Genomic DNA, 26,285 nt, shown 5'->3' with positions numbered 1-26,285 from the left:
AATTTGTTGATTTGTGTAAAAAAAAATTGGATCTTTTTCTGGGTTGAGGTTTATCGATTTCTTTTTTTTCTTTACTGTTTTATTTCTAAATTTTTCATCATTAAATCAATAAAGTAAATGATTGTGTTACTAGTTTTGCCATTTAACAAGTAAGGTTTTATGCTATGTTTAATACCGAAATAAATCGAGATATTTTCATTCTTAAGGAGAAAAAATAAGGGTTATAGACTTAAGTGTCGTCAAAAATATGCAACATCTTGCTCAGCATATAATATTTTAAAATAATCTATCCCATCACACATAGCAGTAAAAACACAACTGCTTCATTTCTTGATAATCAGTTGTATTTCTATTGAGAGTTCCCTGAACGTAAAGGGAATGTTTTCCTTATAATTGAATGCATATTGCAGTGTTAGAGGACTTTTTAGCAATGAACAAAACTATAAGATTTGATATATGGTTTAAAGCAAGCTTATTCGGAATCTTCATCACTCTATTGTGTTATTTTGGATATGTAACACATGAACAATTTTTCATCTATTCATGTGGAAGTGATTTTGGATATTCCTCTTTGCAATTTGACAATTTAGACAATATTTCATTGCAACCTGTGAATAACTATCCTTATTCTTTCACCATAATTAGTGATTCAAACTGTGGAAATGCCTCTGAAATATATCTTTTAACCTTGGTTAAGTCAGCAACGAAAAACTTTATAAAAAGGCAAGCTATTCGCCAGACATGGGGCCGCGAAAGTAACTCAGTAAATCGAAAAATATTTTTTCTCTTGGGATATAACGGAGAAACACAAGATCGGCTGGTTTACGAAACACGGCAATATAAAGACATCATTCAGGGTAGCTTCATTGATCGCCACTGGAACAACCCGTTAAAAATGGAGATGGCGTTTGGTTGGATCAGTGAATACTGTAGCAATGCGAAGTATTCTCTTTTCATTGATGACGATATGTATGTAAACATCCCTAATGCTTTAAAGTACTTATATTCTGTGGAGGAGGAGCAAATCGAGAATCTTTATGGTGGATATTTGTTTGAACGACCTGTTCCAGTGCGCTTCTACCCCTTTAAACATTATGTTTCAAAACAGGAGTATCCGTTTCATTGCTATCCTCCTTTCGTTGCGGGATGCACTATATTCTTCAGCAATGATGTCATTCAGAAAATCAAGAAAGTTATGCCATTTATCCCTCGGTTTCGTGCTGATGATAAATACATAGGTATGATTACGCAAAAACTTGGAATAACCGCAACAAAACTCAATGACCTTATCGGAATGAGACATATTGGACCAAAAGGGAGGTGGTTTCCATGTTTGATTTCTGATCATGGATATACCACTCTGGAGATGTTTCAGTCTGCATTTGAAGCGTCTTATTCATACTGTGACCCAGTTGAGGTCTTACAAAACTGGATTTTTTGAATTACTCTATCAAAGAGATAGCCTATTAAAAACCAATAATCTTATTGCAAGAGCATATATTGGATTATAACGAGTTGTTTTGTTATAATATTTAATTTGAATACTAGTCATGGGTTCACTAAAGTGAGATTCTACATACCAGTAAGTTGAAATTGATGTTACAAGACACTTAACTCAATAAAGTTGAGACAAATCTGGCGAAAATGAAAAACGCTCATTTTTAATATTTGATATTTGTTAATAAAAAATGTATTGTACATTGAAATGTAACTTAAAAATTCAGTCTGCAAACAACATAAAATGTTCCTGAAAATTGTTAGTCCACATGCAAGCGGAAAGGCAGTCTAATTCCAGACTATCAATGTTTGAAGAAGATATTGCTTGTGGAAAATATATCATTTAATGTATAATTACGAGCTGAGTACTGGAACCAACATTCAGTAGGGCACCGTTAGTAATTATAAAAAAAAAGGGATCGCACCTCCGAACAATTAAATTCACCATCGACATTTGAACTTAGAAAAAGCAAGCATACGCAACATACAGGTTTATATAGGCTTGTATACATTACTACCTAACATTTAAACAAACATGTTTCATAACATACTCACAATCTACACATTACAAAATGATCAAGGTAAGCTAAGGAACGATCTTGCTGCGTACTCGATCTGACGTTATTAACATGATGTGATCAATGAAATCATAAAATTGAAGGTTCAGTTTTGTTGATTTTTTCTGACTTTTTACGGCAAACTTATTTTTTCATTGATTTTATAGCTGCTCTATGACATAAATAAATTGCTTATTTTGTGCCTTGATAGCATATTTCAAGAAAATTTATTTCTTTAAGATCACTGTGTATCTACGACATAAATGTTCTAAACACATTCGGCATAAAAAGTATAATAAAAACAACAACAAAAAATCAACCAAAAAAACATAAAACCAAATCAAAACAACACCCCCCCCCCCCTCCAAAACAAAAGCCTATGGGAAATATGATGGGAAGGCTATAACTTTATTGTTACCAAACAATCAAACCTGCGTATGCATGAAATGAATTGCCTTCCAACTTGAGAAACGAGAGAATATTTTATATGAAAATACAATTTTCACAAAACTTACGTATCCTTGGAAGTGAATATTTTTGTTTGCCATGGAATGCACATATGTCATCAAAATTGGCATTAAAAAGAATCGTATCTAGACTTGTAATTATATAAATTTCAAATCGGTATTTTTTTATAAATACATGTACATCACCTCACATACCAGATATGATATGATTAACGTATGTTTATGGCATATCGGTTTCCATTCTGTATTTTGTTGGACACAATAAACAACAGATAAACAAATGAGAACAAAGGTCCGGGGAGCCCAGACAAAATTTCCCACATTCCCTTTGTGAAATGTTATAAGTAATAAGGAATCATTCTCTGAGTATTATGAGGTGATCATTTTGGTCAGGGCGTGATCAAATCCAATAAAGCCCGAAGGGCTTTATGATTGATTTGATCACGCCCCGACCGAAATTATCACCTCATATTATTCAAAGAATTATTCCTTACTACTTTTATAATTTTAAGCAAACGTACGATTAAGTATTTAGATATAAATAAGCGAACTCCGCTGGCGCCTCAATTTGGCGTCATTTGAAGTTTTGGGTTGACAAAATCGATACGTAGTGTTATCACAGACAAAGACACTGGAAAATGTAAATATATGGTAATAGTAAACTCGGTTGTAACGAATATACGAATATCTAAAAGTTATTAAAGTAAAGTATATCATAGCTGTCATGAAATCTAGAAAATAAAAAGAAAAGATATTAAGAGTAAATTAGACAAGAACTTTCCTGATTTCCTTCATGTTAAGATATTTATATTGTTTTTTTTTTACTGGGCGTTGTATGTATTATTATTGATTGTATATAAGATCTACGCCCATCTTTATTGTTATAGCATTATGTACGGTATGTCATATCTGTGTCATATCATATGTTTCTGTTATTTCAACTGGGTCGAATACAGTTCGAGTTTGCCCGACCTTGTGCGTCTTTTAATTTTCATTCAGCCGTAGGCTCAAGATTATAAAATCGTACAGTGTTTTTTATGCACAACTTATATGTAACGTTTATTAGTTGGAGATTAGGAGTTATGTGGCTTTATACAAGGAATAATGCTGAATGACGCTTCTGCATCATCGTTTCTCGGTATAGTATGCATAAAGCTAAAGTAAAAGGTTTTCATTTCTTAATTATTTAAGGGGGTGATGGATTAAAAAAAAAATATAGACAGAGCATCGAGAAAACATATAAGGATTTAAGAAATGCCATTTTGTTCAAAATGAAATTTAAAAAAAAAGCCTTAAATACCATATTTGCCTGTTTTTTTTTGCTTTTTTTTTATCTCGGAAACAAACTTACAATTCACCAAAATGAAATCAACTCGTTTACTGACTACCCTCTAAAAACATAAACAATCACGTTTTTTTTTTTACATGAAGGTGAACGACAAAAAAGACAAACAGAACAAAAAAAAGGATATATAGGTAAACTGTAGAAAACAATATCAATCACTTGGACTTGCAAGTGTGGTAAGATTTAAACATAAACATTTTTGCCTTAAGGAGACAACAAATGATGTTAACGCTTAGAACGATATTTTTAACTTAAACTACAAATACAAAACTGCAACACATCCTACTAGACAAAGTTATAGTAGGACAATTTTTTTTTTATAAAACTATCAAATTAGTATTGTACTACTTATTTTAGCAAGTGTGACTATATTTGTTCGCAAACAGAGTCCTCTCTCTATGTTGAACATATCAATTACTATACATTATAACCATGAACTCTATTCCAAAAGTGTTTTCATAATTAAAAAATCAGAATACCAATATGTAGACTTTGATTTTCAAAATCAAAGAAATCTCAAAGCTCATTTGTATAAGCAGAAGTATTCGTTGTAGAGATTTACTTTCTATTAAAAGTTCATCTTTGTTTGCCAAAGGTTTTGATTTTAAGGGGCGTGGAGTGGTACTAAAACCACAACAGCACAAAAATGTAATAGATTTAAAGATGTGAAATTAGTTAGGGTAATATTCATTTAAAAATTATACATAAATCCCGACAAATTCTTTTGTGGCAAATTTCTTCTTGATGTCAGAGAAATTTTCAATTTTTCATGGTCTCAGATAAGAAAGATAAATTTTTTCGTCAAGTGTAGCAAGGCTAAGACACCAAAGTAGCAATGCCAAAAAAGTCTGCTTTCCGAGTTCTTTTGACCTTTTAATATTCACTTTTTTACAGTAGATAACATTCAGTACATATCTTATGAAAAACACTTATTCGTAGTTTAATGTGAAAAACAAATAGTCCGTGCAGCTGTAGTAAAGCACAAATGACGTCCGTTGTAATGACGTACGACTCTTATAGTATTACTGTCGTGATCAAGACACGCGTACGTTTGTTGCACGTAAATAGTAAGACCCCAGTACGGTTCCTACGAGTATTGCGCGTTGAAAGTGGCAGCCTGTCTCCAAACACAATTTTACGTGACATCTACGACTGGCACGTCAAACGTTCGTTAGCCTTACTTTACATGTACACTCTCAATCACTTCAAGTACGTAAAACCCGTAGCAACGGCAATTTGTGACTAATGCTATATATCATGACATGTTTAACAAAGCAAAATGATTCTAAAAATTGATTAAAAAATAACATTCGTTCATTTATTACTAAACATTAATTTCACTACACAATATAATCATCTGGTTCATTCTTCTATGTTAACAAAAATAAACGTATTTAATTTTTTTTCGCTCAGAAACAGGACAAATTATTGTTATCCATACATATTACATACAGGTGAATGCCAGCTTCAGAAAGTGGCAAACCAAATGTGTGGTTTTGACAAGAGATTATATCTGTACAAAAAATATATATGTATTAATTGTTAACATCTAAGCAATCTCCATTCTGGCATTGGTCCTGGGTGGACAAATCATACCCATCACAGACATTCATCTAAAACAAAGCATTGGTTATCGGTTAATACAATGATAAAATATTTTATCAATAATATATTAATTGTTATTCATTATGTTATAACAAAAGAAACAATGAGTTTGGTTAATTAATCAAGAAAAAATAAATCAAACTTTAACCTTTGAATAGTTCCTTAAATTGTGTTTGATTTGTGATACCGATCGAATTTTTCTATTTTCTTAAAACTTGACGTTAATTGTAAATTATAAGACTAACCTGTCAGTGTATTTGTCTATGCACTTATTGACATATACAATACTTTTGAGATCTGACCCAACCCAGAGACGGTGAGTGTTGAAATCATAGCCCAGGCATCGAGGTGTGGATATGTTTAAGTCCAGTAGAAGTGAAAGAAACTGACCGTTCTTATCTAACATATGTACTGTGTTGGTTCTGGCATCACACACTAGAATATGTGACAGCGCGTCGGTGCAGATTCCGAATGGATTGATTCCTGATCCAGTTCTATATAATGCGAAGGGAGAAGGCATCATCGACTTTTGTCTAGATCGATGTGCAAGATCTTTGTAGGAGAAACGATGTTTTCCTCCACGCTCTGTCACCACTACAGCACCACACATTTAATCAAAGTCAGACACCACAACATCTCCATTATTGTTTTCTGTAATAAAGCGAGGACCACTATAAAGTTCAAGCCCTGTGTTGTCATGTTTTATGGTTTGTGTCAGATGCCCGCTCATGTTGTACCTGTTTACTTTACCTGTATTTGTGTTCTCTCTATACAAAGCAACCAGTAGATCCCCAGTATGTGGGGATGAGTACACACACAGTGGTTTCCATGTAGAGTCTCTTCTCCCTATAAACCTTGTGATTGTTGTCATATCTGTTAACAGTTTATTGATGTTAAAAGATATATCTATATAAATTAATTCACCCTCACTGTTCACTGTGTGTAACCCAAAGCCTCTATTTGAATGCCTGCATAATAAATTCGCCATCCGATGTAAAACAACGTTTGTTGCGGTTAATAAGACGAGATCGCCTCGATGGTCACTGACCCAGACCCGGTTTGGTGTCACACAGGAAATGTGATAACAACAATCGACATCTTTTGTTTGGAAAAAGTGGATTGACTTAGGAGAAACTGCCATTTTGAATAGATTTTCGTTTCCTTGTTGTGCTGCTTCTATCTCTGTGGTTGAGATTTCTCTCGGTGACTCTTTAGAATCTGTAGTGATTGGATAAAGAGCTAGAGACATTGAACATCCACAGTTAGATAGAAGAAATTAATTTGGCAAAATCTGTCGACAAAAATGTGAAGAAATGTTTTGTTTTTAGTTATCTTTTAAATTAGGGACATTTTAAGTAGACAATGAATATTTATAAAATATATTTAACAATAATATGATATAGGTGATTTGATGTTAAAAATAGGCAGACTATGAAGCAGAGTCTCAGCACAGTTTGTAAATTCTTATATTTACATTTTTAACTATCTTTGTCTTTGATAACATTATGAATCAATATTGAACACTAAAACCCAATAACTTCAACATAGAAAACGATGAGTGACACAAAATTGGTGTGTCTTGTAGCATAACCGAAAAACGGTATTGGCTGAGCTTCGTAGTCATACATATCATGTGCTACATAAAAATTGTGGTTTTGAAATAGTGTTGTACTAAAGTGTACAAATTGGAAATAAAATAAATATAAGTATGTAATAAGGAATCATTCTTTAAATACTATAATGTGATGATTATGGTCGGTGCGTGGTCAAATCTCTCATAAAACCCTTCGGGCTATATTGAATTTAACCACGCCCCGACCGAAATGATTACCTCATAATACTCAAAAAATGATTCCTTATTCCTTAAGTAACTGTTGTACCAACATATTTTCAATTTGGGATTTTAATGTATACAAAGGATCAGATTAAATGTCCAATATTGTGTTTAAATAATATTCTTATAAAGACATATACGTTGATTGATTAATAAAAAAACATGTCTATGTATCTAAATATTTGATTATGGCTGTGTTCTAACAAAAACAATCTACATTTAAAAGACATATCATATTTATTGCATTATTAATCTGATCGTGTTTTAACTTAATTGTAGTTACACAGTAATTTTGCAAAAAAAATTAAACTGACTTACCTGTCAAAACGTTCTGACGGTCTATATACCTAAATACAACCACTTTGTTGTTGTTGTGAGATCCAACCCAGAGACGGTGAGTGCTTCTATCATAACTTAGGCTGCATGGTGTAAATATCCCAGGTGGTCTTCTCAGTAGATGTGACAGGAACTGACCGTCCCTGTCTAACATTTGCACTGTGGCCGTTCCTTTATCACAGACTAGAATATGTGACAGCGCATCAGTGCAAACTCCCAATGGCTCTAATCCTATCTCTGGTGGATGCCCAATGTATGAGAAACGATATCTTCCTCCACGGTCTGTCACCACTACAGCACCAGACCAAGATGGATAGTAGTCAAAGTTAGATACCACGATATCCCCATTATTGTTTTCTGTTATATAGTTAGGAAGGGTATACAGCAACTGTCCAGTGTTGTCGTTTTGTATAACCTGTGTTAGTTGGCCATTCTGGTTATACCGGCTTACCTTGCCTGTCAGCGGTTCCTTTCTATACATACCGACCAGTAGATCCCTAGTGGACGGGGACCAGTGCAAACTCAGTGGTATCCATGTAGAGTCCGTGTTCTTTATGAAAGTGATGATTGTTTTCATATCCTTTGACAGTTTGTTGATATTACAACTCATATCTAAGTAAAACAATTCACTCTCATGGGTAACAGTGTGTGCTCCGTAAAAATCACTATAGGACTCTTCATCATGATATAAATCCTCTATTTTGTGGAGATCGACACCTTGTGTGTTTGTCAAAGAGAGTCTGTATTGTGTATCACTGATCCAAACTTTGTTTGATGTCAACCACGAAATGTGATTACAACAACGGCCACCTGTCAATGTGAGAGATTGATGGAAGTCAGGAGTAGGCATCAGTTTCAGCAGGCACTCGTTTCTCAAGTCTCGTTTTTTGGGAGTTGATTTTAATCAACTCTCCTATGCACTTACTCGGGCAAACAGAAAGTGAAACAGTGTTTGGACCTAAGCACAAATCAATACCGCTGACAACACTTAGTTCCTGAAAATAATCGATAAAATTCGATGCAATGTATTCTGAAGCATTGTTTTTCAAGAAAACCTATTTATTAATACCATGATAATATTGTAAGATTTTAAATGGTACGAACAGTTTAGATTTTTTTTTTGAAGTCGTATTCATGTATTCATACGCTAGACTTCAATGTACTAGTTTTGTTCAACCAGACGCTCGGCTGTCTCCGTTAATAGCCGACAAAACAGAGAGTCTCTCTTGCTTGTCGGAGATAAACGGAGACAGCCGAGCGTTTGGTTGAACAAAACTAGAGTTTAATCTTGCCTGGATCCGTACAATTTCTCAGAAATAGTTCGATTACTGATACTACTTGCCATGCGAAATCACATATCGCTGATTTTAAAATAAATGATAATCGATAAAATCAACTCCCGTCAGCACTTCAGTACTTTGATCTCTCTCTGTGATTTGGATTCCACTCAGTAACTTCACCACATCCTCCTTGTTGAGTGACTTAGTCATGGAAAACTTGCTGGTGTGGACTGCTAAGTGTTTATAAAGGAGACGAGCTTTTTTTATGAACGAAAGGAATTGAAGTGGTCTTATTGTTGAATATTCATATCTTAGTACGTATCTATGTAGTCTGACAATATGTTTGCCCATTTCTATCTTCTGTTTTAAACATCTGTGTTTGAAATCAAAGTCACAAAACACGTTGTTCAATAGATCATATAGCAAATAGTCAATGAGATCCTTCAGTTTCAAAGCCTTTGTTAACATCCTAGAGTGGTAAAGTGAAAATTTTGTTTCACAGGTTTTAAGATCTGTTTTAATCCCGGTTAATAGAACTGGTCTGATAAAAAGAGCCTCACTTCTAATGGTGTGAATGGTTCTTTCGTGTTGTTTTCGTTTGTTTTTATATGCTGTTTTCACATTTTTCATGCTGTGTTTTTTATGGTTTTGGCAATAACCACAAGCAGGAACTTGACAGGGTTCACAATACATCCTATAAACTTTGCTAGGATGTCTCAAACAGCTCTCCTGGGTAGGGATATGGTTGACTTTATCACGATATGTCAAAACATTGTGATCTATAGTTTTAAGATCTGTCAAATGATTTTTCTTACATTGGGGACACATATTACGTGGACAAGATTCACAATAGTATTGTGTGTCCCCAGGACACTTTGAACACCGATGTACTCTATATGGGTAGCTTGCTTCACCCATGCTGCGAAATAAATCAAAATCGAAATGTCTCTTATTGTAAAGATTTATTCTTTAAATGTGGTACATGTATCACATGTAACGATACTTTGTCTTTGACATTTAAGCTACTTTTCATTAATGGTCTTTATTCTGTATATCAAATTTAAAAAAATCGGTTAACTACTGTAGCTTTAATGAAAGGTGCACAATATTATAAAAAATAGAGAATAAGAAATCTAAATATTCTCGATTTTTTTCTCCATATGTTTGTAAGGGATAGTATTTGATTTTTTCAAAAGTGTCATGTCTGAATCCTCATTTTATAAGGACAACACTCCATGATTCGTTATCTGTTTTCGTAATTAGAATAAAATAATGACATTAAAAAATGTCAAACTTATTACAAACTGTGTTATTTTTTAAAAAATCTACTAAACGCTTTAATATAAAAGATTTATTTTTAGTTTACATTTTGATTAAAATTAGGTGGTACCTAGCTAATTTTCTTAGATACTCTGTTGGCCTTTAGCTACATATTATAGGGATACGGTATACAGGAAAATATTCATTTATTATTATTTTGCCTCTTTCGCAGTTGATGTCGGCAGGCGAAGGTAAGATTATGTGACCTCCAATGCGTTAAATCATTATTTTGAAATAAAACTGTATCTGGGAGAATTTAAGAGGGGACGAAACTGTTTGCAAGTGAGTAAGGGCGAAAATTACACGGGGCGATAATAACCATGTATATACAGTACCGATTAGACCCAACATAACAGAAAGTAAACCCCAACTAAACCCAGGGATTACTTTCTACTCTGGGGTAACTTCGGGTAAACTAGAGTGGACCCAGTGTAAACCAAGAGTAAACCCAAGTATATCTGAGTGAAACCAAATTTTCAAGAAGTAAATCCAAGGTAAACCCCAAGTAAGCCCAAAAAGTTAACCCGGGGTTTAGTTTAGGTTTACTCTGGTGTTAGGTTGGATCTGATCAGTACTGTAGTATTTCATTACTCTATCATGTAAGATCTAATTCCTAATAGTCAACTGCATATCCCATAAGAAACCGGTTAAAAGATCACACATTATTACAGAACTTGCAGATTTTTTTTAAACTCGATTAAAAATAGTTACTGAATGTTGTATGGTATACATGCATTTTTTTAAACGTGTTGTAAGTTACAAAGGAGTTTTACACAAAATTGCTCCCGTTTAAGTTTATTGCGTCGAGCATAGTGTATGCAGTGTTATAATTTTCGCTCTTCTTCACTTTTAAATATACTCGCCCGTCTTGGATTCTCCTAGACACAGCTGTGTTTAAAGAGAGCAAATTCAAGACATTAGTAATTTGGCCCGCTGGCAAAAGGGGCGAATATAAAATGGGGGCGCATACAGTAACATTCACCAGTGTTAACACAAACATATCTTGGTGACGTTGAAATCCTACTCCAACAATGTAAAGTTTAATCAAATACTCGATACAAGAGATTTTAACAGCCGTATTGTGTGAATTGTATAGACTTTTTTTTATCATAATCATTTGACATTTCTACGACAATTAGAGCTAAGGTTTAACAAGGCAGGAAAAATTATTGGAGATTTCCAAATTTTAATGCAAACTCCAAAAGGAGAAATTGATCGAATGCAGAGATGATTAGTAGTTTACACGCATTTTTTTTTGGGGGGGGGGGGGGGGTGTTAACTGCAATGTTTTGAAACTGATCATACATTACCTTACTGTATATTTTTTCATTCTAAAGAATGTTTTTTCATAAGACTTCTCTAATTCATACAAGTACATAATGTATCGGTTGATAATGACATTTAAAATAATGTTTGGGTAAGTTGATTTAATGAAGCTCCTGAGAATGAAGCCTTGTTTAGAACAAGAATTATCGTATCTTGAAAGGTGCAAAAAAATTTCAGTATAATAAACAATTGGAAGAGAAGGTTAAAATGCATAAAATGAACCTTTATATGGCAGTTATATACAAATTCACTTTAATATATACAAAGTGAAACACCTTTCTGTTATCTATTTTTTTCATAAAGGCAAATTTGATCATTCTTGACGATGGTGTATATCATATTTTAGAAAAGGCGGTTGTTTCTATACAAATTTACATTAATATATACAAAGTGAAACACCTTTTTGTTATCATTATTTTCATAAATCAAATTTGATGATAATCACTGATGATAATAATTCCTGAAAATGATGTACTGTATTTTATATTTAAGAAAAGCCATGCTTACCTTTATTGAATTTCAAGCGTTCGTGTACGCTTTTTATTAAACACTGAGACTCATTTTTTCTGATCGTCAGCTGTATGTGTTTTGTTCCACCAACGACAACAAATCTGAACGGACACATGATTTGTATATAAATGCAAGCACAATACATGCTTGTACGTATGAACCGTTTATTTGAATGTCACATATGAAATCAAAATAATCGATAGGGAAGGGCTTAGACTCGCTTAAGTAATTTTTAGACACTAATAATATTTAAACCTTCACCATGGTGCACTGAATAACATTTTATTCAGGTAATTGCAGGTATGGGTTTATTTGCTATGTAATTAAAGTTTATATTCATAACATTGAATCAGGAGATTTAAACTTTAATGTTTAGTTTGAAATGGCATTTTAATCATGTATATTGCACATTTTTGCTATGAAAGAGACACGATGACCCACAAACCACTTGTTTAGCAAATGAGAATATTAAATACTTTTTAAAGCAATTTATTCCAAATCTTTATAATGAAAAAATGACAATGACAAACCGTCAACAATCTCAAAAATCTTTAAAACGTAATACAAATTCAAAGCAGAGCAACACGGACCTCCAAAAAGATAGAGGTAGGATCAGGTGCCTAGGAAGAGTGAGCATCCTCTGCTGACCGGTCGCACCCGCCGTGTGCTCCTTGCAACAATTGAGCATGTCATAATCAAGGTAAATGTCAAAATCGGGAACATGTCATAATAGGAAAAAACGAAACATGAATAATTTGGTTTGTTTGTGATGGTCAAATCCAAACCTTGAGCCAACCCCGACCTCCATTACTTTGGAGGTAGGATCAGGTGCCTAGGAAGAATGGGCATCCTCCGCTGACCGGTCACACCCGCCGTGTGCTCTTTGTCGTAATCGGGTAAAACAACCAGAAAAGTCCGTAGAAAATTAGGTGATTAATTATGCAACTAACAATTAGTATGAAAATCGTCAGTCAGCATGCGACCAAGTGGAAGATTGTATTTGCTGACAAGGTCGTTGTATCGACCATAGAACTTACGAAAAGTTAACTTCAAGCGAGACTGTTGAAAGTCCTGTTTTATGAACTTGTTTGTCAGTAACTTGCTTCGTCTTAGAAACTGTTCATATGAAGATCATACCCTTGCGTATCGAATGAACTGAGAGACAAAAACACCATATGCTGATGATGAAGGTATATTGCTACATAAGTAAGGAAAGTCGACTATAGAAAAATTGAAGTCATCGCGTTTATCATAATGTTTTGTTGTTAGGTTACCATCAATGTCTATGTCCAGTAAACTACCCAAATATGAAACAGATGAAGCAGACTCTGAGGTATCTTTTTTTCAAGTTAACTGGGATATATCGAGTCGACGTAAGTATTGAAAGAACAATTGTTAATTGAAAATACGTCATCGATATACCTGAAAGTTGAGATGAAGATCACAGCGAGTGATTTTTTTTTCTCGTTCAACTTTTTGAATACATTCTGTTTCAGAAGATTACAGAAATAGATCTGCTAACAATGGGGCACAATTGGTTAACATGGGAATTCCAACAGATTGTTGGAAGACTTGATTTCCAAAAACTACATAGATGTTGTCTTTCAGAAACTCACGCATCTTTTAAATGTCAAATTCAGAGTACTTTTGTGTGCAATCAGAATGGTTTTTAACAAAAAAATTTTTTAGATTTTTAATGACAAGGTAAGCATTTTTACGACTTCCATTTTTATTGAAGAAACAACTGTCGATGATATAAAAAAAACCTAGATTTTAATTTGTCATGGGTTATGGTTGTATAAAGCGTTGAAAAAAATAAATAAAAAAAAGAAAAGAAAAGAAAAAATAAATAAGACAGAATAACGTATAAAAAATCTGTTCCCAAATAGAATCGTTCGTAAACTGAAGCGTCCGGTTATCTGCCGTCCGGATATCTGAGGCCCAACTGCAGTGGAGCGTCAGTTAATCGGACGCTTTCGTTCCCAAGTCCAATTCTCCGGATAGGTGAAGCGTCCGGATATCTGAAATGTGTCTATTGTTGTCATGAATGATAATGTAATTGTATACAATGGTTCCCAGTGTTGATACTAGTTTTTTGCCTTTCATACCATATAGCAACACATGCTAGAGTTGTCTGTTGATATGAACTTCTTTAGATATAAAAACTCATACACTGTTGTTCGCAATTTTATCAATTTTTTTAAAGTGATTTGGGAAGTCAGTGTGTTTATAAAAGCTACTCATGAGGGTCTAGCATGTAAAAAAGGTGTGAAACTTGATTGACAGGCGTAATCTTTTGTACTGAGTAGGGTATCATCAAATTTTACCATCCGCTTAAATGAAGCAAGATTAGTTACTGTAGTAAATCAGTGTTTTTGTGGTAAAAACAGACCGTCCGGATCCGGAACGCGGAATTCCGGATAAATAAGACAAAATAACATATCAAAGGCCGGAACGGCCACAAAGGCGTCGAGCTGACATTTTCTTTTATATAGAATGATATCAATAATTTGAATATCTGTACTAATATATATAGTCGTTTATCAAATAATATCAGAATAAAAAAGGAAATAAATTACGTTTTGTGCTGTTTCAAAAACAATAATCAGCATATTTCGTTATAAAATAGGTAGTGATGAGTTTATAATACAATAACTCATCATGGTTACAAAAATCGAAGAAATTTCAAAGTTCAAAAAAAATTATTATATTCTTTCTGCTTTAAAAAGTCTTTGCACATTTCACAGGCTCATAATTTGAATACATTTACAGTGTGTCCCTAATTATAATAATAAAACATACTTTTATTTATTTCAATTCCCGTTTGAAACAAGATTACCTATGCTATGGTTGTTCACAAACAAATCCACAACACGTGCTATCTAAAATGCTCGACCAAACCAACTGCATTATTGTGTTTATTAATTGCAACAAAATCTCTAGATAAGTTTATCGCTTACAATTATTTTGGCGACCATGCCCGATAACAAATACATTTACATATCAAATTTTATTTCTATCGGGCACAGTCTCCAATCAAAATGTAAGCGATAAACTTAAATAATATTTTAGTGAATGTTTACATTGCATCTTATTGTATTCATCCGCCATTTCTTGATTAAGCAAATTTATACTAATGCAATGAGTTGTCAATAACCAGGGAGGCAAAGTTGTATTTTTTGTACACAATTTAGTTGATTAAAAGGAATACAAATCTTGTAATACGTTTAATACTTCAAGGAACTTATTTTTTTTTATGCGCATTAAAAAGGCGGTGCAGTGCATGAATTTTTGGACGATTGCCAATCCAGACGATCGCTAGAAGGCTGCCGAGCATTAGCTCGACGCCTTAATAAAAAATCTGTTCCGAATAAAATCGTCCGTAAACTGAAGCGTCCGGATATTTGCCGTCCGGATATCCGAGGCCCCACTATGATAATATAAAGCAGAGTTTTTTAATATCTAAAAAAGTTCATATCAACAGACAACTCTAGCATAAGATGCTATATGGTATGAAAGGCAAAAATACTCCTAGTATCAGCACTGGGATCCATTGTATACAATTACATTATCATTCATGACAACAATAGACTCATTTCAGATATCCGGACGCTTCACCTATCCGGAGAATTGGACTTGGGAACGAAAGCGTCCGGATAACTGAGGCTCCACTGTACTATGATAAGGACTTGTGCAAAAGTTTTCTTCGAGATGAATGTGGTGATAGGGGCTTGGGTATGCGATAGCATTGCATATCCCCCCCCCCCCCCTTATAAAAGGAGATCATCGGAAACTGTAGTAATATAAACATTAGAGTATAACGAAAAGCACAAGGAAAATAAGGACAATAAGGCGCTTACTTCTATACAAATTACATAAAAAGAGCACTTACCACTAGGCACTTTGTAGTGAGCCAAGCATGATAATGTAAACCGAAAGTAGTATCTGTGAACTTATTACAAAATCATGTTGACAAATGCAGGTAAACATCCGGAAAAAAAGAGCGCACTATTTGGTGCCAATTCAGTTGCACAAAGTTGGTGATAAAAAACACAGAGAAAAAAGCAAAAGACAAAATCAACAGAAAGAGGTTTAATGTGCATCATTTTGATCTATAGTCAATAATGAGTATATATAACCACATGGAACCATACTGATATTAATTATGATAATATATTTGCAAAAGGTTTACAACATATTTTATAAATATTGAGTAGAAAAGAACGACGTCTAGAGAGTGTATATAGTCATGTACGTAATGTTCTACGAGAGTAATTAAACATCAGTGTTGATAGGGTTTAATCTTTTAAAGATAAATTGTTCAATGCACTTGCAGCGGTGTCTTTGATATAAGTGAACCTTCTCGCACCTATCAAGGATCCCAACCATCGTGACACCACGTCTAAATCTTTTAGTGTCCCATTATCACAAATGGTGAGTAGCAGTGCTCTTCCGGCCCCGTGTTCGCCGTCGTCGTCAGATCCTTCGTGGCTTATACGTATCCCATCTTTGCTTACAAAGCAATATGGAATCACGTTATTGCTAGCGTTGATATAGTAGGGATTTGCATTATTTCTACGAGTGATTTTCTGACTTTCTTGAATGAGTCTACGGTCGTTGCGTGTTAGGCGAACCGGTTCCCATTATCTTCGATGTGGTTACCTGCACTCGGAGAGCTTCACTGTGTCACCGTAGATGACTTCGTCTGCCGTAGGTCGTGTACCCATTTTATCCCTGTAGACGTTCCCGCTTTCGGTAAAACGAGTTTGTCCCCTTCAGACGGGTTTCAATATTCTTTTCGGCACATGATTTTTGCACTTTCAAAAGCTTTTTCCATTGCTCACGGAGTTCCTCTGGTTGATGACTCGAGATTCTTATAGGTGACCGTTTATCATTTAACACCTTGATCCTGCTCATGATCAGGTCTTTGTCGTTCTTACTATTGAACTGTACGCACACAGGCCTTGGGTGTTTTCTGTTTGGAGAATTCCCTCCCATTTTGTATGCACTTGTGATCTGAAGTTTGGCAACAATTTTGTTTTTGAGATTTAAATCATGAATAAACAAATTTATAACAGTTTTCGATAGACGTATTTCATCAGATTTTTCCGTGCATTTTTCATTGATACCATTAATAATGATATTGTTATCTAATGATCGAGTCTTCAGATCTAAACCTTGTTTATCTTGTTTGTTGATTCTCAACTCTTGTTTTGAGATGTAGTCTTTCAAACAACCTATTTCTCTAGTCATTTTGTCTTGTGAGTCTTTTAATTCAGTTATTGAATAGATAGTATCGGTTGCTTGCTCTTGGACCTGTTCTAGACTTTGTTGAACCCCGTGTTTCCCCGTAGTCCTTTTTTAACTTCGCTCAAATGCCGCCCTTGACTATCTAAACGGAACATAAAGCTCGCTAGGGTACTCGTATACTTGAAATGCCTTTCATAATTTCTCGCAACTGGAAGCCTTCCACCCCGGAGTTTTTATCTATCTCATTATCTTGAGTGTCTTCCATTTCGTTCAGAGGTCTTTTTTGGGGGTTTATATCAACCATTTGTTTACAAAAAGACAGTGCGTTAATAAGAGAGAATGTTATCAACAGTTGAGTATCGCTCACCTTCACCTAGTGTCCAGCCTTTGTTTCCAATATTTTTCGATTTCCAGAGCAAGTTGCACACCACAATTCACAGTTATCACTCCAATTTTAAATATCGAATATTCACATGCTTAATATTGGATTTCAACTGTCTCATGTACTTTTTACAAATTGCCTTTTGGAAAAATTCATCCCACCAAAAAAAAACTCCCCCCCCCTTACATCTCGAGTATGCACAGTTCAAATTATATGAATTTCTACTGATATAATTATTATTTAATGATAAAGAATAAGACATTTACCACACCGTTCGCTTAAGGGGTCATCTCAAAATTTTTAACATAGGACCCTATAGGATTTTGCTTGAAATGAATCAATTGTGCACTTTTTTTTTTTACATTTTTTACAACTTCTGCCCTAGAGATTTCTTTTTCTGTTCTACGTATTAAAGTTATTGTTAAAAGGCATCAAATGGTCAAATAAAAAAAAACAAACTTTTCCTCCCGTTTTGTTTCAGGGGTCTTATCAAAGTTATTTTTTGTATGCCCAAATCCAATATTTGTCAGATAATGGCTATTTTTTATTTGACAAAAGCGGAAATCCTGATCTTTATAGTATTATAAAACATTCATATATATTTAAGTAATAAATAAATATATAGCATCACATATTAAGGGTCATAAATGTAAAACACATGGTTACTGTCTTTAAGTATATGGCAGCTATAGTTAGGTGGGTTAAGAAAATGTGACAAAGGGCTAGGCTTGCTGAACCTTCTTGACATTTTGGACCCAAACCCAAATTAAGCTTATACTTTGAGACATTAATTTATGTTCATTAAACATAATAATATCAATTTTACGCTATTTAAAAAAAAAATCGCTGAATATCTGCAGTTGAAACTATCACGCCATGGCGTAACCGAGCAAAAAAAAAAAAGGACGTCATAATACAAATAAAACGCTGCCCGAAAGCGTGTGTAAACGATTTGTACTCGGGCTCGTTAATATTTGAGAGAGAGAGAGAGAGAGAGGGAGAGATGTAATAAATCGTTTGGAAAGTATATGTCAGTCATGTAGAAGTGGCTTGGGAAAACTTTAAAGGTGTGGAAGACACGAAGTAACCTAGAAAAGGAGTTTCCTTTGCTTTGATTATATTTTTTGTCATCATTCATATGTATTGATTTTTGCTTACATAACCCTAATGTACGCATCAGCTGTTCTTTTATTGTAAAAAAAAAGTTCTTTTATCATTAGTGAAATGGTGTAGAAGTTGTTTGAAGCGATAGAAATGATTTATGCTTGTATTTAATTGTTTTGAAGTGGGCAACATCTTGACTTTTTTTTTAATATTGTACGTACGACAATTCTTCATTGTGAGTTATGTGAGGGTTTGATAACTACATTTTAATAAAAATATCTTAAGAATATTACATTTGTAAAAATAATATAAGGAGAAGAAAGTTAATTTTTTATAAGCAACTGTTTAAATATTTTAGCGGGTTTTTTTTTTAAATATAATTAGAAAAAAAGAAGCGCAATCAGTCAATGTGAAACATCTGTAATTTCATTTAGTTATCAGTTATACTAATTAAACAATTAACTACAACATCTAAACACAAATAATGTTTTCAAGCCAAATTATACATGTACGTGCATTTATTTGTTGTTGACAAAACGAGTTCGTTAACATAATTTTAAACCACTCTGTAAATGTGATTTACATCTATATTATCTTAGGTTATACAACTAAATTAAGTTAAAATCAAAGCCAAAAGCTCATTTTTTTAATATTTGATATATTTCTGTAAGTAAAAAAAATATTCCGTGATCGCACTTTTCAAACTCTGTTATCTTCAGTGAAGCTTAATTTTCTTCACTCTTATCCTCATTGCCATTATGTACATCACTTCATCCAGACGCTCATCTTATCAACATTATTTAAATTAAAAAGAAATGTTCACTTGCTTTCAGACCTTGAGATGTGAAGTTCAAAACTGAGTTTCATTCATTTATATTTTTTATGTATTGTTAAACCTTGAAATTTATACAAAACGACTTCCAAGTTTTAGTGTTTTAAGATCAATCGATACTCAAATTTTTGAAGGAAGTAAAAGATGAGCGATTCGGCCAAAAGGCCTCTTGGTAAAATTAGTCCCATTTGGGGTTGTGTCATTTGGCCTTTTGTTTAAATAAGTCTGTCGTGGTGGCCCGTAGGCCTATTGTTTAAATAAGTTTCAAGTTGCGTTGACCTTTTGGCCTCTTGTTTAAATACGCTCCGTGTGGTGCTTATAATCTCAATTGCTGTGTTTTCATCACAATGTACTCCACTTAATAGATCATCTTACTTGTTTGTAATCTTCATTTATAAGCAATACATTTTGTTACACCAGCATACTTTATTCCTGCAACAACATCCGAACTGTTTTCAAACACATGATACATGTATTTTAGTACCTTAATCTTCAACGTGGCATGTTTTATTTTATATTGTCTCGTGTTTTCTAACGAGTAAGAAGCTGACAAATGTAACTGCGTGCAAAAAAACATAGATATAATTATAACTTGTACAATTTCAAGCAGGCCTGTTATATTGTGTTAGAAACTGTGGAATCGTCATTGTTCATGGGGAGCCAATGTTTTCGAAAATCCAGAAGGCTGATTCAAGATTCGAGATCTTCAAAGTACGATATTTCAAATTCGAGATTCAAGATTTCAAATTCGAGATTTTAGTATTTATATAACTAATCAAATAACGGATCTGAAACCGTTGTGGCTTTCGTTTGGAATCTTTGCCGACGAGTTTATATCCCCACGAACTTATATGCTACTATTTGTAAAAAAGAATTATAAATTATACTGAACCTGATAGCAACGACATTGCATCCCCACAATCCAGAGAGCTGGGGAAAATCTGTTCACAGTTTCCCCCACGTTTTGTTTTCATAACTTTTCCAAATGTGTAAGGGATTTTAATATTAACTATAATGGTGATCGTATATTTTGCTGTTTAAATTAAACTTAAAATAACTGACCGCCCTGGCCACCGAAGCGTATTACATGTAAAATTCTAAAGTTAAAAAATAAAAGTTAGAAGTATCATACATTTGTAGTTTCATATAAAAAAAAATGAATCGATTGCATTACATTTTATTGAACGTGAGCTTAGTTCTCAATTTCACAAGCAAATGCAGGTATATAGGGCGTGTCTGGAAATGTAGCCCAAAATTCACCCATTTCAGTAAATGTGAGCACAGTTGCTGAAGGATCTCCGTCAAGCAATATAGTGGAAGGAAAATAGGGCAGAGGGCTGCCATTATCCGTTACCCAATCAGAGGAGCCAAAACTCCTGGATCCTTGGATATTAACCTCAGATACACCTATCTGAACTATAAGAAGAATGTACATTGAAGATAAACAGTTGGCATTTTTCACAATATACACATAAGCTTTTGATAGAAATTAAAAATCATTCCTTTTCCCTGCAGCCGGTACCGAGTTACAGGAAGTTTCAATTAAAGTCTCTTTACTAACATGAACAAGAAATAGTTTATGAAATCGGTATGTTTAAAATTTATAAAACGTTAATCGATTTGAACGACTTGATTGTAAACAAGATGGCCGTCCACGCATAGAGAGCATGAAATGCATCTAATAAGAAATAAATTATGGCTGTAAATACAACCGAAATCCATTCTTTTCATACAGCCTTCGGCATATCGGAGTATCAATAGCATATTTCTTGACCAATTATATGCGGGCTCGCTATTCAAAGAATTTAAAACCCATGTGACCTCACTAGTATAAATAACCACCGCCATGCTTAAATCGCTCATATTTTTCTTGGCGCACGTTGTGCGGGCTATAAGGTATTATCTGAGATTTTTTTGATTAAAAATTGAGTTAAGACGATGTCTTAACTTTGAGTGTTTAATACACGTTTTGTTTTCAAAGTGTTATTGTTTCTCAGACGTGGTCTGGGTGTTTTCACGTGGCACACGTGAGACGAGTTTGTTGTTGAAACTTACATGCATGTCCTCGACAGAAAATTCTGACGTTTTATCAATAATGGCAGACTCGGGTGATGAGTCTTTTGAGAGTTTTGATAGCGAGGACATTAGAGAGGCAGAGAAAAGACTCGCCTCTAAAATGAACGAGATAAGGTCAACTGCAGGTTCTGCAGTACACAATGATAATGAACAAGGGCCTTCAACTTCGACGGCGAAGCCGTCTTCAGCATGTAAAAAAGGTGGCAAACGTAAAAGTTCGAGCAAAAATGCCACAAAAGCAAAGAAAAATAAAAAGGCTGACGTTTCTGGTAATGATATTACCAATGCCATATTGAATATGGACACAGAAAATATTGACAAATTTAAAGAAATGATGGGAATTAATGATATAATTGGCTGCATTTATAATCTGCAGAAAGAAAGATTAGATCAGTTGGAACAAGAGAGTGTTGACCTAGATGTCAATAATAATGAGCATGAAGTCTCAAGTGTAAATGATGATTTTGACTTTTTCATGAATGATAAAGAATCAGTTGAACAAGATAAAGATCAAGTAGATAATGACTGGGATATTCCAGAATGGTTTTCGTCAGATAAAAAAGGAAAGAATGTTGATGACAAATTAGCAAACATGGTGAACACTCTCTGTACTAAAGAAGGTGAAACAGAGAAAATAATTGAAAGTCACCCACGACCAGCAAATTGTACATATTTGTTAGCTCCTCGGGTAAATCCAGATATCTGGAATATTATGCCAAAATCTGCTCAAAGTAGAGACTCTGGCTTTCAAGCCGTTCAGAAAACTATAGCAACAGGGATTGTTCCTTTGCTTAAAATAGCTGAAATGTCAAAGTCAAATGAGAACTTGAAGGAGGTTAGAAATTTGATAAAACAGGCAGTTATTGTTCTGTGTAACTCTGTGTATCAATTGTCCCAAAAAAGGAGATTTCTTTTGAGAAAAATTTTGCCAAATAAGTTTTCTGACATATGCAATGCCACTCAGCCAGTAACTGAATTTTTGTTTGGCTCTGATATACAAAAGAAAATAAAGGAGTTATCAGATTTTGATAAATACAAGTCTCGGGACAAATTTAATAGAGGTGCATATAACAATGCAGGCTACAGGGGGAGAAGGAATTTCTCCTACAACTATTATTATGGCAGAGGAAGAGGATCTAATAGACCTTTTTTAGGGGGAAGAACTCGAGAAGCGAGATCAGACAAGAGAGGAAGACGAGAGAAATACTAAATGAGACAAACACGGTAAGTGTTGGTCAAATTAGATATCATGTAGCTCAATGGAAAAAGATTGTTAATGATCCATGGGTTCTGAAGACAATCCAAGGTTATGAAATTCTGTTTGATGAAAGACCTTACCAGTTAAAAAAGCCTTCTCAAATTTCTTTCAATGATCAAAAGGTGCAATAAGAGAAATAAATGAAAGTGATGATTTATTTATTTCTAATATATTTGTTGTTCCTAAGAAAAATGGAAAGCTTAGACCTGTGATAAATTTGAGAAGTCTTAATGAATTTGTTTCATATGAGAAATTTAAGCAAGAAAATTTGAATCAAATTTTGAGCATTTTACAAAAAGGAGATTATTTCTGTAGTGTTGATTTAAAAGATGCTTATTTTAGCGTTCCAATTGCAAAAGAATTTCAGAGATATTTGAGTTTTCAATGGAATGGAAGGATTTATTGTTTTACGGTTTTACCATTCGGATTGTCTTCAGCACCCAGAATTTTTACAAAGATTTTGAAACCTGTTTACGCTTATTTAAGATCTACTGGCATCAGATGTTCTTATTATCTGGATGATTCTTTGATTATGAATCAAAGTCAGGTTTTATGCATGAAGAATACTCAACTGATTATAGATACTTTACATTCATTAGGTTTTCATGTTAACTTTGAGAAAACAGTGACAACACCAACTCAAATAATTGACTTTTTTGGGTTGATAATCGACTCAAAGAAATTCAAAGTATTTTTACCAAGAGACAAAATAGATAAAATAAAAAATGCTGCTGAAAGTTTATTGCAGGAAGACTGTATTAGTATAAGAGAGGTGGCAGCTTTCATTGGACTCATTGTACATGCATTCAATGCAATTTCAATTGGACCCCTTTATTACAGATCTTTAGAAAGGGACAAAGTTAGGGCACTGAATGAAAATGATGATAATTATGATGGGAATATAAATTTATCAGATCAAAGTAAAGAAGAAATTGTTTGGTGGATAGAGAATATCGATATTAAAAATGGTAAACCTATTTGTTTACTACCTATAGATTTTTGGATAGAATCTGATGCCTCTTGTAATGGAATGGGTGCTGTTTTTAAAACAGGTCACTTTAGCAGAAATTGGTCAGAGCATGAGAAAAAGTTCCATATCAATTACTTGGAATTATTGGCCATATTTTTTGCATTACAATACTTTATGGACGAAGAAACCAATGTTCATGTAGGCATAAAGTGTGACAATAAAACAGCCATATCTTATGTAAATAATATGGGCGGAATGGTATCAAAAGATATGGATTGTTTAGCAAAAGATATTTGGAAATGGTGTTGTACAAGGAATATATGGATGACATGTCAGTATCTTCCTGGGAAATTAAATGAGGTGGCAGATTATTATTCCAGGGAAACTTCTACATCCTGTGAATGGAGTTTAAAATCAGAAATTTTTCATAGAATTACCAAACAGTTTTTTTGTCCAGATGTTGATCTTTTTGCATCGGAAGAAAACTATAAAATTCAGAAATATGTGTCTTGGTGTTTTAGTCCCAACGCATGGAAAATTGATGCATTTACTTTTCATTGGACAGGATTAATGCCCTATATTTTTCCTCCTTTTCATTTATTAGGAAGAATGTTTAATAAGATTAGGGAAGATAGGGTAGAAAAAGCAATTGTTGTTTTTCCTGTCTGGCGATCCCAAACTTGGTTTCCACTTTTACTATCAATGATTGTTTCTATTCCAGTTAGACTGCCAAGACATGCAGATCTGATGACAGAGGGAAAAAGAAACCATCCTTTGAACAAGAAAATTACTCTAGCCGCCGCAGTTTTCTCTGGAAAACCTTGCAGGATAAAGGATTTTCAAAAAACGTTAAGCTTGTCATACTGTCTTCATGGAGAGGATCAACACAAAAACAATATGACCTTGCATGGCGGAAATTTATTTTTTGGTGTTATAAACAAAACAAAAGTGTATATGAAACATCTGAAAAAGATTTGATGTCTTACTTGTTTTTGTTATTCAAAGATGGAAAGTCTTATTCATGTATTAATACTCACAAAGTAGCTGTTACTCAAACCCTATCATTTTTAGACCAAAGTTGGAATAAAAATTCACCTTTACTGACAAAGTTTATGAAAGGCTTGTTTAATTTAAGACCTAACCTGCCAAGATATAAATTTACATGGGATGTGAGTAAAGTTCTTAAATATTTAAAAACTCTTTTTCCTTTGAATTCATTAGACATGAAGCATCTTACCTTGAAGTTATGTACACTTTTAGCTTTATCAACAGCTGCTAGAGCACAAACTCTCGTAAACTTGAATGTTAAGAACATGACTTTTAGTTCAGATAGAGTTGTTTTTTATTTTTCATCATTACTTAAGACATCCAAACCAGGAAATTCTTTTTCTATTTCTCTTGAAAGATTCAAAGATGAAAAAAATTGTGTTGTGCGTACTTTACAGGAATATATCAAACGTACAAGTAAAAATCGCAAGTGTGATCAACTTCTCGTCTCCTTTAAGACCTTTAATAAAATTTCCACAAGTACTGTAGCTAGGTGGATTAAATGTGTGATGGAAAGTGCAGGAATAGACATTAGTACTTTTAAGGCACATTCAATTCGTGGAGCATCCGCCTCTGCAGCTCTGAAAAGTGGTGTCTCTTTATCGAACATTCTGAGCACTGGAGACTGGTCCTCATCAAAGAACTTTAGGAGATTTTACTTCAGAGACGTTGATAATAATAATGAGTCCAATTCTTTCATGAATGGTGTATTAAATTGTGTTTGATGTGATTTTTCCTAATAAACAATTTGATTCAATTTATTGTCAATTCTTTAAACATGCTATTGATACTCCGATATGCCGAAGGCTGTATGAAAAGAATGGACCCCTCATCCAAGCATACCCCGGATGTGATGGATGAGGGACATTCTTGGAGTACAGCCGGAGGCTGAGGAGTATCAACTTTCCCGCCCATGTGAGAATGCATGGATTAGTACATGAATTTATATCCCCGCCTCTTGATACTTATACATTGACAATAAATTTGCTTTAAATAATGAGCGATTTAAGCATGGCGGTGGTTATTTATACTAGTGAGGTTACATGGGTTTTAAATTCTTTGAATAGCGAGCCCGCATATAATTGGTCAAGAAATATGCTATTGATACTCCTCAGCCTCCGGCTGTACTCCAAGAATGTCCCTCATCCATCACATCCGGGGTATGCTTGGATGAGGGGTCCATTTTGTTGTGATGTACCCCAATCATTATTTTTGAATACAACTTGCACATCCCCCATTCGTTTTGATGTGGGATGGTAAATATTCATTGAGAAAACAAACATAAAAAT

The 26,285-nt window shown here is 33.9% G+C and overlaps 4 protein-coding genes across 5 annotated transcripts; 2 read left to right on the top strand and 2 right to left on the bottom strand.

The window, feature by feature from the left end:
- The first annotated feature begins 543 nt into the window (after window positions 1-543).
- Window positions 544-1,490, top strand: LOC128174851 (beta-1,3-galactosyltransferase brn-like). The gene is made up of 2 exons (XM_052840284.1): window positions 544-551; window positions 646-1,490. The coding sequence occupies exons 1-2, from the start codon at window positions 544-546 to the stop codon at window positions 1,439-1,441; spliced, it is 804 nt and encodes a 267-aa protein (XP_052696244.1). The 3' UTR covers window positions 1,442-1,490.
- A 2,273-nt stretch (window positions 1,491-3,763) lies between these two features.
- Window positions 3,764-8,458, bottom strand: LOC128172930 (uncharacterized). The gene is made up of 3 exons (XM_052838667.1): window positions 7,624-8,458; window positions 5,717-6,689; window positions 3,764-5,479 (listed from the first exon to the last, which is right to left on the bottom strand). Exons 1-2 carry the CDS (start codon window positions 8,249-8,251, stop codon window positions 6,082-6,084), a joined length of 1,236 nt encoding a protein of 411 aa, XP_052694627.1. The 5' UTR covers window positions 8,252-8,458; the 3' UTR covers window positions 3,764-5,479; window positions 5,717-6,081.
- A 97-nt stretch (window positions 8,459-8,555) lies between these two features.
- Window positions 8,556-9,839, bottom strand: LOC128172929 (uncharacterized). The gene has a single exon (XM_052838666.1). The coding sequence runs from the start codon at window positions 9,837-9,839 to the stop codon at window positions 9,009-9,011; it is 831 nt and encodes a 276-aa protein (XP_052694626.1). The 3' UTR covers window positions 8,556-9,008.
- Window positions 9,840-21,419: 11,580 nt separating this feature from the next.
- On the top strand, window positions 21,420-24,807 carry LOC128174144 (uncharacterized). Of its 2 annotated transcripts, none has more exons than XM_052839768.1 (2): window positions 21,420-22,945; window positions 24,675-24,807. In XM_052839768.1, the coding sequence occupies exon 1, from the start codon at window positions 21,705-21,707 to the stop codon at window positions 22,929-22,931; it is 1,227 nt and encodes a 408-aa protein (XP_052695728.1). In that variant the 5' UTR covers window positions 21,420-21,704; the 3' UTR covers window positions 22,932-22,945; window positions 24,675-24,807. The 2 variants fall into 2 exon arrangements, with proteins under 2 accessions (XP_052695728.1, XP_052695727.1); XM_052839767.1 differs by having other exon boundaries at window positions 21,421-22,945; window positions 24,671-24,805.
- The last annotated feature ends 1,478 nt before the right edge of the window (window positions 24,808-26,285 follow it).

Source organism: Crassostrea angulata, chromosome 2, assembly GCF_025612915.1.
Source record: "Crassostrea angulata isolate pt1a10 chromosome 2, ASM2561291v2, whole genome shotgun sequence".
Lineage (NCBI taxonomy): Eukaryota > Metazoa > Mollusca > Bivalvia > Ostreida > Ostreidae > Magallana > Magallana angulata.
The sequence above is the reverse complement of the archived record's forward strand: the minus strand, read 5'-3'. Positions and strand labels throughout refer to the sequence as shown.